The sequence below is a fragment of the Phycodurus eques genome, chromosome 5 (genome assembly GCF_024500275.1).
Source record: "Phycodurus eques isolate BA_2022a chromosome 5, UOR_Pequ_1.1, whole genome shotgun sequence".
Lineage (NCBI taxonomy): Eukaryota > Metazoa > Chordata > Actinopteri > Syngnathiformes > Syngnathidae > Phycodurus > Phycodurus eques.
In genome coordinates, this window is record NC_084529.1 from 30463590 (window position 1) to 30476960 (window position 13371).

The following is a 13371-nucleotide window of genomic DNA, read 5'->3' on the forward strand; positions in this document are numbered from 1 at the left end:
TGTACATCCACCCATCCATCCATCCATTTTCTGAGCCGCTTCTCCTCACTAGGGTCGCGGGCGTGCCGGAGCCTATCCCAGCTGTCATCGGGCAGGAGGCGGGGTACAGCCTGAACTGGTTGCCAGCCAATCGCAGGGCACATACAAACAAACAACCATTCGTGTTAACATTCACAACTACGGGCAATTGAGAGTTGTCAATCAACCTACCACGCATGTTTTTGGGATGTGGGAGGAAACCGGAGTGCCCGGAGAAAACCAACGCAAACACGGGGAGAAAAATGATTGAACCCCGGTCCTCAGAACTGTGAGGCAGACGCCCTAACCAGTCGGTCACCGTGCCGCCTTCTCATGTACAGACAACATAATTATTAAAACAATCTCCATAACACGTAAAATGCATGCCAGGCCATTTGTGCCTGTCCTCCCGGGTAAGATGGGCTGTCATACTGTTTACAATGAAATGGTAATGCTCTCTTTTTCAATAACTTGAGACCAGATCTCAAATATTTGCATTTTCCGGCTCCCAGAAGCACTCTTTGGGAAGGTTTGGGTGATCAAAATGACTGAAGGACTTTTTATCCATTTTTAGTTAAAAAATAAAAATAAAAATCAGCTGGGATGGACTCCAGGGGCCTCATGTACAAAAGGTGCGTACGCACAAAAACGTGGCGTACGTTCTTTTTCACGGCAAAGGTTAGATGTATCAAGAATGAAATGAGCGTGGAAATGTGCGGTGCCTCACGCCAACTGCATGGCCGGCGTACGCACGTTTCTGCAGCTTTTGGTGCTTTGGCGACACTTAGAGGTGATGATGGGAAACTGTTCTCATAAATCTGCACATCAGAGACACATGAACAATTAGCACTGATGAACAATCCATGCCCGGCAACATTTGATTTCAACAATGTAATTGAGGTAAGGACTCAGAATTCATTTGTTAACCAGTGTATTTAATGAATCACTGATATTTGTGAGGACACCTATTAATCGATCAAGGCGATCATTTATGGCGCCTATTGCCCTCATAATCGCTTCTTGTGACTCCAGCACATGCACTGAAAAAAAAGAGTCCTTTGAATGTACTTAATTTGAACATGGACATCCGTTGCACATGATTAAAATGACATAATTTACCCCTCTTCTCCGAATAAAAAAAAAAAAAACATTTCAGTGTGCGTGTCCTCTCCTGTGTATTAAAATAATAAAAGTGAGTCATCAAAAAGGAGTCAAAGTTTTTGATATCGTCTTTGATATGCTGATGTGCTTCTATTTGAATTCAAAAGATTTATTACAAATACCACACATACAACATTTACGCATGAACCTTTATCTCACAGGGTTGAGTGTAGGTTACTGGATGAACACATTTGTTATGAGTCATAAAGATGCATGATATTAACCTTGTGGGGTGAACAGAGTCAGCCACACGTGCTCCCACCACCCGAAAGAGTAATGTCACCCACGATCGCAGCGATTCTCTCCTCGAACAGGATGGGGGGCCTCGGCGGCGGTTCTTCCGCCTGTTTTGGCCACACTTTGGCGGTGGGCAGCTGTCCTCCGCTTCGCATCCACCTTAATGTCTGACCACTTCTTTTTTTAGTTCAGCGTGCGCGCGCTGTTCCGACCCCACGGCATTGACAGCCGCTCACGCGCTGCCCCATTCGCTCCTCTTTCGCGTGTTGTTAACGCCGGAGGACAGCGTGCAAAAGAGGATTTTCTTGCACGCCTCCATTTCATTGAGCAACTTCACATTCAGAAAAAATATTTTTCTTCATTACCTTGCTCAGTTTCCTTTTTTCCTGATCATTGCACTTGAGATCGGGATCTCAAGTGCAAGGTTCATTTACATATGATTTGCATATGTAAATGTGGGCGCGGACAGGGAGGGGTCAGCTACTCCAACATGTGCGCTCATTTCCACGCTGATTGGAATGTACGAAGGAAACGTGCTTGGATTCATGCGTACGCACAGATGCATACATCTGGATATTTTTGTGCGTACGACGTTTTCTGGATTTGAGGGTACGTCATGTTGCAGGAGGAAATCCACGCAAGTCTTTGTACATGAGGCCCCTGGTCACCTGTGGCCATAATGAGGACTAGAGCTATAGAACATTGATGGCTAGTTAAAAAATGTAGTGACATTGGTTCTCTCTTTATCTTCTATCTTTTGCCATGCACGTATTTCTTCCCTCTCTTATGGAGTTCAGTCTTTCTATATGAAACGTGTTGCTGCGACCCTCTATCTCCCTCCCTCAGTCCTGTCCAGGATGAGACACAGGGGTGAAGGCCAACATCAGTAGGGGAGAATGTTGCAGGAATGGAGGGATAGATGGAGTGCTATAATGAGTAACAACATGAAAGCTGACAGAGGGATGGAGGCAGAGGAAGAGGGATGAAGACAGAAGAGTGGAGGGACTGCTGCGGACAGAGGGAGGGATGACGTGCGAGGAGACTGCAGAGTGAGTGATAAAGCGGGAACACAACACTTGGGGACCGGCGGTCCTACACTTTGCCTCTCTTGTTGGTTTTCCTTAACAAGACGAAAAGAGAAAAAGTGGGGCGGGGTGAGCGTATTAGCAGTAGATGTCAACCCACCCCTGCTTCTTTCACCCTTTTTTAAACTACATGTTCTACTTTTCCTCCCAAAGCCCCCCCCCCCCCCCCCTTCAACCCCTTTAATGTCTCTCCTCCTGAGTTTTTTAATATAATTTAACATTAGACTGAAAATTTCTGGCTCCCCACTACACTCCCCATCTCCCAATTCCTCCCAGTTTGCCATTCGGCCTTGTCTTGCCAGGTCCCCTCGTGGCCGACTGACAAAGACGCCGTTAAAAAGCCGTGTGATCCTCCATTTTAGCGCCAGACACGCTAGTCAGAGGATTAGGGCTCTTTAATGACGCTAATCTCCCCTCCCATTCTTTCCCGACACCCCTCCACCCCACCCTTCAAAAAGTGATTTCTCCCTCTTGCACTGACCGAACCCGTGTCTCTGCTCAGTCGCTCTCGTTCTTCTCGTCTTTCTTCTTCCTACTCTCCAATCTCACAAACATTACATCTTAACCGACTCACACTTTGAACGGCCTTAAATAGAGTTAAGTTGCTCCATCTGCTGTGCGTTTTCTCCATGACGTTAGATTCCAACACACAAATATTGAGGGTTGTGGCCATTAAAGTGTGAGGATCCAACGTTCTGTGACTCCCTTTCCAATTTAATTTCACCAAGTTGCACGAAGCATAAACCGAAGCAGAAAAAAAACTCTTTAATAGGGGAAAAAAATAAATGGTTATTTTCCCGTATAGCACATTTGAAGGTACACATAAAAATCACGAAAATGTTTCTGTTTCTGATTGGACAGATTCATAAACAGATTTAAGGATACAAATCATAACCACCGCATCAGATTTTATGGCAAGGGTTTAGTTTATTTTTTTTTTCAATATAACCAGAAGGAGATCATCATCATCGGATAAAAGTAATATACTTGATTGTGTCCAGTCACAGTAATTTGACGGTTTACCAACTCATTCACTCACTCGTATCTCTATGTCATCTTGATATTTAAGTATTTTTTTTCTTCTCCAGCCTTTTTGTCTAGCTAAATTCAAAATCCATGTTTCCAGTTTTTTTTTTTTTTAAACATGCACCCCTTGCAGAGTTCTATTTGCTTGTCGCTGTGCCTACATTTTCCCGACAATCGATTCATCACAAGAATCTGTTTCCAGGCGCTCTCTGTAATGTAATACACAGTAGACTACACACACATGCACACACTCACACACAAGCAAGATTGTAGCTGGGTGAGGTGAAACGGTGTGTGTGTTAGTACAATTTGCAAAACTGGAGAAACTACATATGTCATATGTGTTTGGATTGCTGTAATATCAGTGTGACGTTTCTCTGTCACCTCCCATTCCCGTATTTTCCCAACTTTGCTTTGGTGCTGGTCTGTAGTTGATATAGCAATCAGATAAAAGAAAAGAAAATGTCTGCTCTATTCTTTTTGCAAACACGATATAGCCCCACTGTGCTGCTTTGCACAGCACGCCAAGGCGCACAGAACAATGGCGAGTATTATTCAGCTACCTTTTTGTCGTGTCAAACCATTTTCTGAAGTGTCTATTAAAGAAGCTGTGGACTTGCTGTTGCCCCTGCGCCAGACTGCACAGGATCTAACCTCTTGCATAGTCAAGGGAGAGAAGAAAAAAGAGCAATGTTGGCATGTATAACAGATATAGGGAGTGAGAGTAAAGTAGTCTTTCTCAGCCCTGCATATCTCCTAATCACTATTCAGACGTTTCAATCTGCCAAGGCCCTAATGAAAATATGATGAGGCGGATCTCTGGTCCTCAGGGATGAATGAAGGGCTGGGAGGGGAGGGATGGAATGAGGGATGGCTGCAGAGGGAGGATGAAGGGAGAGAAAATACACTCTGTCCTTATTTCTGGGCCCCGCCGGGGATACATAGTTCTTGGAGCCTTCTATTTAGATGTTGCTGCTGCTGGAGTATGTGTCTTTCTTCTGTTTCTTTCTCTTTATCTCTGCCACCCTCATTTGCCTTCTGTGTTTGCATGCGTGTGTGTAACCAGGATAAATGTGTTTATTCTTTGTTGTTTATAGCCTCTCTCTCTCATTTGAGAACTCCCACAGGCTGCCTCTTGCCTTCCAAGAAAGATGTAACTTCTTCTTAATCATTCTAGTGCTCCCTGTTTTACCCCTTCTCTCTGTCTGTGCTCTAATTGCAATTTTTGGGGGAAATCCTGTGGCTATGTACTTTTTCCTATTTAGCTGCTCATCAATCTGAAGTATTTTAAAACAACAACACAATCTCCCTCCTTTTTCCACCAGACGGAGATGACGACCCAGCCGGGCTGTCCTGGGTGCCTTCCTCGCCCTCCAGCAAAGATGTGGCATCGCCGTCGCAGATGCCCGATGCCTGTTGTGACCTCGGCATGGCCACTGGCGGCGAGGAGGAAGGAGGTGCGGGTCTGCCATACCCGTGTCAGTTCTGCGACAAGTCCTTCAGGTATCGAACTTGACACATGTGACTCCCCACTGACACAGTCAAATAAACAATATTCGACCGAATAACAGAAATTGCATGGATAAACTTACAGGTGCATTTCAATACATTTGAATATGGTAGAAAAGTCACATTTGTTTTCTCAGTACTCATCATTACATAGATTCATTAAACATTCCTGCCTAATTTCTCTCTCTCTCTGTAGAGATGGCAAATTTGGTTTCACTTTTTGAATTAAACTAAATCAAATAATTGAATGACTGATGGATGAATGAATTTAATGAATTAATTCTAATTTATTGAGATCTACCTGTATATTATAGACTATAGAAACAGATATCGTAGTCTACTAGAGACTTTCATTAGAAGAAATGATACAAAGTATTTCAAGAAGACTGCTGTAATAATTTCATTGAATAATTCAACATGAAATGTCCCTTTAAACTAAATGAATATGTGTCACTCATGTATAGGTAGCAGAACTGGAGGGTTTAAAATTATATCCAGGAGTTGCAATATAAGGTAGCTCCAGCCTTCTGAGTACTGGTGCTAACATTCTCAGACGTGACATGCATACTGACAGTCAATGTAGCAGCTGAAACAAAAATGCTCGGACTAAACTCCATTCACTTTGAACCATTATTTTAGTATCCATTTTCTGTTCAAAACGGACAATATCCTAGTTTGTTTCCATTCTTTTACTTCTTTGGCAGCCTTTTCAGCTGTGAAGTACTACACAACATAACCTTTGAGCTAAATGATTTGAAATGAATGCTATTTCTTTTTCATGCTCACACCATATGTTGTACACTCAACAAATTAGGATATTGTTGATAAAACTTTATTTTCGTAGTTCAATTCAAAACGTTAAACTCACATTATTTAGATTTAGAAATATTTCATGATACGTTTTTTGTAATGTTGATTTAAAAACACAAACTTCTCAAGAAATGAGAATTGGACATAAGAAACAATCAAATTGATTTTTAATACAGAAATGAGGTAGGAGTTGGTCAGTTTAATGAATTTTTCGAACATGAGTTTCACTTTTTGAAATGAACTACAGAAATGGCTTTGTAATTTGTTGTGACACTCCTATAACTACTTGTTGACCTTTAAGCTACAATTTGATTTGAGTAATACTGATAACCACCAAAACAAAACAATAAACCCCTTGGCACACCACACATGTACAGGAAGTCCTCGATTTACGAACGACTTCCGTTACTACGCTGGCGACGTGACACGAATTTCCGCGAAAGTCGGATTTCACCGTTAAAGCCGAAGTACTTCTGTTACGGTCCCACGTGATTGTGACAGCAAGCTCAGTGCGTGTGGGCGTGTGCGTCGATGTGTGAGTGAGACGGGACTGCGCAGGCGTCGTCCGGCGGGACTGCGAAGGAGGAAGGAGTGTGCGCCGGTGCGAGCGTGTACAGTGGCAAGTGTAGTGAGAGTAGCGATTAGCGGCGGATGTGCAGAGGAGCTAATAAAGCCATTCGAGCAGCAAATCGGCGCTTCGTGCCTTTATTGTTGCCGCCACCCAGCTCAGCTGTGCAACGAGAGAAGGGAGTTAACCCCTACGTATCCCGACCACAGTCAGGTGACCGGAGCAGGGAAGGTTAACACTTCGTATAAGGAAACTAAAATACATTAAAATAAAGAAATAAGATGCTGTACTTACCATTACTGCTGAGAGTGTGAAAAAAGGAGGGCGAAAAAGGCAAAGATACTCCCGCCGCACAAACACAGACAAGCACTATGCACTAGCTAAGCAGAAACACGATGGTGCTGGGACAAAATGGCGGGCGAGGCACGGGCGTCGTAACGTCGAAACGTCGTAGGTCGAGTGCGTCGTAACTCGAGGACTTCCTGTACAGTACTTGAATTTCCATCTCCAGTTCTTACATTCTCATCCACAGCCGGTTGAGCTACCTGAAGCGCCACGAGCAGATCCACAGTGACAAGCTGCCTTTCAAGTGCACCTTTTGCAGCCGTCTCTTTAAACACAAGAGGAGCAGAGACCGCCATGTCAAACTTCACACAGGTAGACACAGAAATCACATCGTTTATTTTACTTTGCTAAAGAGACAAAGTATTTATTCATTTATTTTATTATTATAATTTTGGTTGTCATCCCACTAATGGAAGTAATCATCTATTATTTAAGCATATTATGGAAATGTGGAAACATAAGACATTGATTTGAATCATACAAAATAATATGTTAAATTGACAACATTTCACATTAAATTTAGCGTGGTTAGCACATCTCGGTTCCTCTGTGACGCTTGCACGTTCTCCCTATCGGTGCATGGGTTTTCGCCGAGTACTCTGGCTTCCTCCTACATTCCAAAAAACATGCACGTAATGCCTAGATCAGGCTTCAGGATTTTAGCCCCGATATTGGCCTGATGAGCTATCGCAGCCGATTTCCTAGATCGGGCCCGACATATTTTGTTGGGAACGACAACATTTCTTTTAGTGTGACATAATCCACGACCAATGATTTGGCGCTACGCTAGCCCTATGACTCCAAAATGAAAAGTCTAGCATGCTTGATTTTTTTGGGATATCTTCCCTGTAGTGTGAGATATCAATGACAACTCTCCAACAGCGCACCTTGACGTCGACCAATAGGATTGCGTATTGTGACCGGCTAATCGCCTCCCGTGCTTGCCGTTGTCAACATTTATCCATGCGTAGAAACCAATGTTTACCGGCCCTTTACAGCATGATTCGACAGAACGCCGGCATGTTTACGTACAACTGTTAGTGCTAGCACTAGCTTGCGACGCTACATAACGTTTTGTAGCCTGTTTGTGAACCGCATCGTATTAAAAGTACATGAAGATACCTCAAGCAATCCTTGATTGAACGTCCTCTCCCAAGCACCAGTGATGAAAACCACACGTTTTTCCTCATTTAGTCCCCCCCCCCCGACACAATACAGTACATTGGCGGGTCGCATTGTTGTTGTCGTCGCCATGATAACGAGTATATCCGGTCACATTTTCTGGTTCCGCCTCTCCAACAGTGTTTGATTTGACAAGATAAAGCCCGGTGATTGTACAAGACGGGATGTGGTGGTATTGGAATACATGTCGTCTAGTGTTGCCACTGTCTGCCCGAGATATGGCAAGATTGTGTGCCAGTAGTTTGACAGAGGGCCATCGTGAAATACCAAATTTGTCTTGTCGTCTGATCCAGGCATTAATTGTCCTCAGGTGCAAATGTGAGTGTGAATGGTTATTGGTCTATATGTGAATGGTTATTGGTCTATACAGTATGTGCCCTGCGATTGGCTTGTGATAAGTTAAGGGTGTACCCCACCTCGCCACCGCTTGCCAAAGGTCAACTGGGATAGGCTCCAGCTCACCCGCGACCCTAGTGAAAATAAGTGGGAAAGAAATTGGATCGATGGATAGTTTAAAATTAGTTCTTCTCTATAGCTTCATTTATTTATTTTTTTAGACTAAAGTGTTCTTTTTATCCCCTCTCAATCTGTCAACTGATACAGGAGATAAGAAGTACGGTTGCCAAGAGTGTGAAGCTGCATTTTCCCGCTCTGACCATCTAAAGATCCATCTCAAGACACATAGGTAAACATCTCTCATATATTAGGCATTTGAGATGTAAAACCTTATATATATATATATATATATATATATATATATATATATATATATATATATATATATATATATATATATATATATACACACCCGATCAAAAGCACCTGAGTCTATTTTGTGAATCCACACATTTAGCTCAAGTAAACCATTTAAGTGCAGCGTGTGCAAACGAGGCTTCTCCTCCACTTCATCATTGCAGAGCCACATGCAGGTATACAACACTGTCTTGTTATATGAAACACCATATTTGAAGTAAGGTTTTTTTTTTTTTAAAGTCTTTTACGTGCTTTACTCCTTTTGCAGGCGCACCGCAAGAACAGAGAGCACCTTGCGCTGAGGAGCGAGAAGGACGGAGGCAAAAAGGGAGCTGGTGGAGAGGTTGACCTGGAGCAGGACCTGTACATGTGTGATTACTGCGAGGAGACGTTCAGTCAAACTGACGAGCTAGAGAAACACGTCCTGACCAGGCACCCCCAGCTGTCCGACCGAGCCGACTTGCAATGCATCCACTGTCCTGAGATCTTCCTCGACGAGGCCTCACTCCTCACTCATATTGACACGCAGCACGCCAACCGCAAACACAAGTACAAGACAGCCTTGCTTTCCGCTGTCTTCATTTAGGAAGCAGTACAAAGCATGCTAATGTCTGCTTTTTTTTCTGCAGATGTCCTGTTTGTTTAGAACAATTCCCCTCTGTTGAGGATGTCTACTGCCACCTCGACAGCCACCGCCAGCCTGACTCTTCCAATCACAGTGCTGCCAGCCCTGACCCTGCGCTGGGGAGCGTTGCATCAATGAGTTCCGCTACTCCAGACTCCAGTGCTAGCCTGGAGAGAGGATCCACCCCTGACTCTACCCTGAAGCCCAGCCATGGCAGTGAACGTGGCCGCAGAAGAGGCAACGACAGTGGGGAAGAGATAGGGATCAGCTTAGTGCATCCAGGTGGAGGTATGTTTTGAGCAGCTGTGTCTGATGTTGCTTTTACATGCTCCCGTCGATATACTGTATATTTGCTTAACTGTCCACCTCCCTAGGTGGAGGAGGAAACTGGACTAAAGTGACATACTCTTGCCCTTACTGTTCGAAGAGAGACTTCAATAGCCTAGCAGTGTTAGAGATCCATTTAAAAACCATCCACGCTGACAAGCCACAGCAGAGCCATACGTGTCAGCTGTGCCTGGACACACTGCCAACGCTCTACAATCTCAATGAACATGTGCGTAAAGCTCACCGTTCCGGTGGAGGAACCGCAAGCCCGGCATCAGCAGCCTTTCCCCTTCTGCAGTTCACCAATGTGACAGCCTTCCATTGTAACTACTGCCCTGACATGTTTGGAGACATTAACTCTTTGCAAGAACACATTAGAGTGTCTCACTGTCTGCCTGGTGGGATTATGGCAGGATCCACCACATTAGGTAAGAAAAACACAATCATTAAGATGGGATGGGCATATTCATAGATGAACTGATCGTTAACAATTGATGGTTCACTAAAATCGCCCTGACTCAATTGAGGCAAACTGGAGTGCACAACTTAGCTGCAGAGGCAACAACCATTTTTTTGAAAATTGCAAACTATTTGACAGACATTCAGCCCACAACAGCAGTCGAGAGAAGAACAGCATGACATCTGCTATGGCTTTTCAGTGCAGCACTGGAATAAAAATAAAAAGAAGCTTATGATATTGAGAGAAATAAAAAAATGTTCAATAAATTGTTTGTTAATTTTCCCAATTGTCATTCAAGGAACTTTCACCAAATGCCCACCAAGGAATCAGTGTGCCAGTTGTAAATCTACTAACCTATAGTCTATAGGACTCCAATGGGATACATGGAAGATTTTTACTTCTATTTTTGTATGATACTTCATTGTAACTGTTAGAATCAGAATGCTCTTTGTTGGCCAAGTATGTTTAAACGCACACCGTAACAGTAGCGTTGTGCTGCCTTGCCCTAGAGGGGAACCATGCCTTCTTCTGCAACCAGTGCTCCATGGGATTCCTGACGGAGTCTTCGTTGACTGAACACATTCAACAGACTCACTGCACCTCAGCTCTGGGGGGCGGGGCAGCCTCTGGGGGAGGAGTGGCCAAACTAGAGTCTCCCGTGCTACAGCCCGCCTCCCAATCATTCATGGAGGTAAATAAATGGAAAAAAATACAAAATCTTACATTTTTTTTGGTTTTTTTTTTTGTTTTGTTTTTTTATGAGCACTTAATGTGAGTTTAGCGCACCTTCTCTTCCTCTGTTTAGCAATGGGATGCTTTCTCATTAGGCTGCCAAATACACTCCAACTGATCCGTTTATCATCTACTTAATTTCCCTTGTGGGAGTCATAAAGTATATCTTCTAGAAAGATATACTGTATATATGTGAGCTTGCAATATTTACTGAAACAATTTATGCTTTTGCTCTCTAAAGACATTAAAAGGTTATTTTCCTCGCATAGGTTTACTCCTGCCCGTATTGCACCAATTCTCCAATCTTTGGGTCACTCCTCAAGCTCACCAAGCACATAAAGGAGAACCACAAGAACATTCCATTGGCTAACAACAAGAGACAGGCAAAGGTGGCTGACCTAAGCCCCACCTCCTCTGATGTGGAGATCTCCTCCCCGAAACGCCACAGACTGGCAGGGGACTCCACGCCTTCCATAGGGAGCAACGGGGACTACCCATGCAACCAGTGTGATATGCGATTTGCCAGTTTTGAGGGCTTCCAGGCCCACCTGAAGTCACATTTGGAGATGCTACTGAGGCGCCAGTCCTGCCCCCAGTGTAACAAAGAGGACTTTGAGTCCCAGGAGGCGTTGCTGCAGCACCTCACTGTGCACTACATGACCACTTTGACTCAGTACATGTGTGAGAGCTGTGACAAGCAATTCTCCTCTGTGGATGACCTGCAGAAGCACCTGCTGGACATGCACACGTTTGTGCTGTACCACTGTACACTCTGCCAGGAGGTCTTTGACTCCAAGGTCTCAATACAGGTAAAGGACTCACAGTATATGTCCATTTTCATAAAATGTAACGTGTCTGAATAAGTAAATGTGTAAGGAATTTGATTTTTTTGCTATTCAGGTTCATCTAGCAGTGAAGCACAGCAATGAAAAGAAGCTGTTTCGCTGCACAGCCTGCGCCTGGGACTTCAGGAAGGAGACAGAACTTCAGATCCACGTTAAACATAACCACGTGGGCCAGAGGTCAGGCCTCCCTGGAGGGCTTGGAGCAGGTACACCTGCCAGTATGCAATTAGAGCGGATAACTGGGGTGATTCCACAAACACACCGTAAAATTCGGTCTATTGACTGAATAAGCTGCACCCATAAAAAAAAAAAAAATTTTTTTTTTTTAAATCCACAGCTTTTTCATTAAGCCTCTTCTAAAAATAGAACGCTGGACACTTCCATGTTAGCAAGCAATAGACCCATCTCAAAACTCCCTTTCATAGCCAAGACTGTTGAGAAAGTTACTTTTTATCAACTCAACAATTTCTTGAACTTAAATTGACTTTTTGACAAATTTCAATCAGGTTTCCGAACTCATCACAGTACAGAATCTGCTTTTATCAAAGTGCTAAATGGTATAAGGTTAAATACTGCCTCGGGAAAGGTGTCAATTCTGGTGTTGTTGGATCTCAGTGCGGCTTTTGGTACAGCAGATCATAATATACTGCTGAACAGGTTGGAAACGTGTGTAGGACTAAATGGAACAGTCCTTAAATGGTTCAGGTCCTACCTGGAGGAAAGGACTTATTTTGTAACCAGTGGGAGTGTTCAATCTCATCAAATGAGAATGACCTACGGGGTCCCTCAAGGGTCAGTTCTTGGACCCCTCCTGTTCAGCCTGTAGATGCTACCCTTGGGTCAAATTCTTCAGAACTTTAATTTTGACCATCATAGCTATGCAGATGACACACAGTTATATCTAGCAGTGTCTCCAGATGACTCCAGTTCAATTGTGGTGCTGTGTCACTGTCTAAAAGAGATAAATAACTGGATGAGCCAAAAGTTTCTTCTATTAAACCACAACAAAACTGAGAGAATTGTTTTTGACAAGAAAGAAAAGAGGTTTGCTGTTAGTAAATACCTGGAGTCACTCTCTTTAAAAAACAAAAACAAAGACCAAGTCCGAAACCTTGGTGTACTGATAGATTCCGACCTGACTTTCAATAGTCATATCAAATCAATTACTAAAACTGCCTTCTATCATATGAAGAACATATCCAGAGTGAAGGCTTGCCTGTACCAGGCAGACCAGGAGAACCTCATCCATGCTTTTATCTCAAGTAGACTTGACGATAGTAATGTTCTTCTGACTGGACTGCCCCAAAAGAGCATTAAACAGCTGCAACTCATTCAGAATGCTGCAGCTCGGGTTCTGACCAGAAAGAAAAGAGGTTAGAACATATTACTCAAATTCTTAAGTCTTTACACTGGCTCCCAGTCAGCTTTAGAATAGATTTTAAAGTTCTGCTACTGGTCTATAAATCACTAAATGGTTTAGGTCCTGAATACATGAAATAAATGAATATAAACCCAGTTGGACTCTGAGATCGACAGACTCAGGTCAAATAGTGAAGCACAGAGTCCAAAGCAAACATACTGAAGCAGCATTTAGCAATTATGGAATAAGTTGCCAAATGGAATAAGTTGCCAACAGAAGTGACGTCAGCCCCAAAGTGTAAATGTTTTTAAGACAAAGTTAAAAGCTC

At 43.4% G+C, this 13371-nt stretch overlaps 1 protein-coding gene across 4 annotated transcripts in view; it reads left to right on the forward strand.

The window, feature by feature from the left end:
* znf423 (zinc finger protein 423) overlaps window positions 1–13371 on the forward strand; it is a 141855-nt gene that overhangs the window by 62194 nt on the left and 66290 nt on the right. For all 4 annotated transcript variants that reach the window (XM_061676238.1, XM_061676239.1, XM_061676240.1 and 1 more), the window contains 10 exons: window positions 4853–5030; window positions 6947–7071; window positions 8545–8626; window positions 8795–8870; window positions 8963–9243; window positions 9324–9607; window positions 9694–10074; window positions 10616–10797; window positions 11108–11647; window positions 11739–11889. In XM_061676238.1, coding sequence (XP_061532222.1) covers window positions 4853–5030; window positions 6947–7071; window positions 8545–8626; window positions 8795–8870; window positions 8963–9243; window positions 9324–9607; window positions 9694–10074; window positions 10616–10797; window positions 11108–11647; window positions 11739–11889 — 2280 coding nt within the window. The remainder of the gene's footprint in view (window positions 1–4852; window positions 5031–6946; window positions 7072–8544; window positions 8627–8794; window positions 8871–8962; window positions 9244–9323; window positions 9608–9693; window positions 10075–10615; window positions 10798–11107; window positions 11648–11738; window positions 11890–13371) is intronic.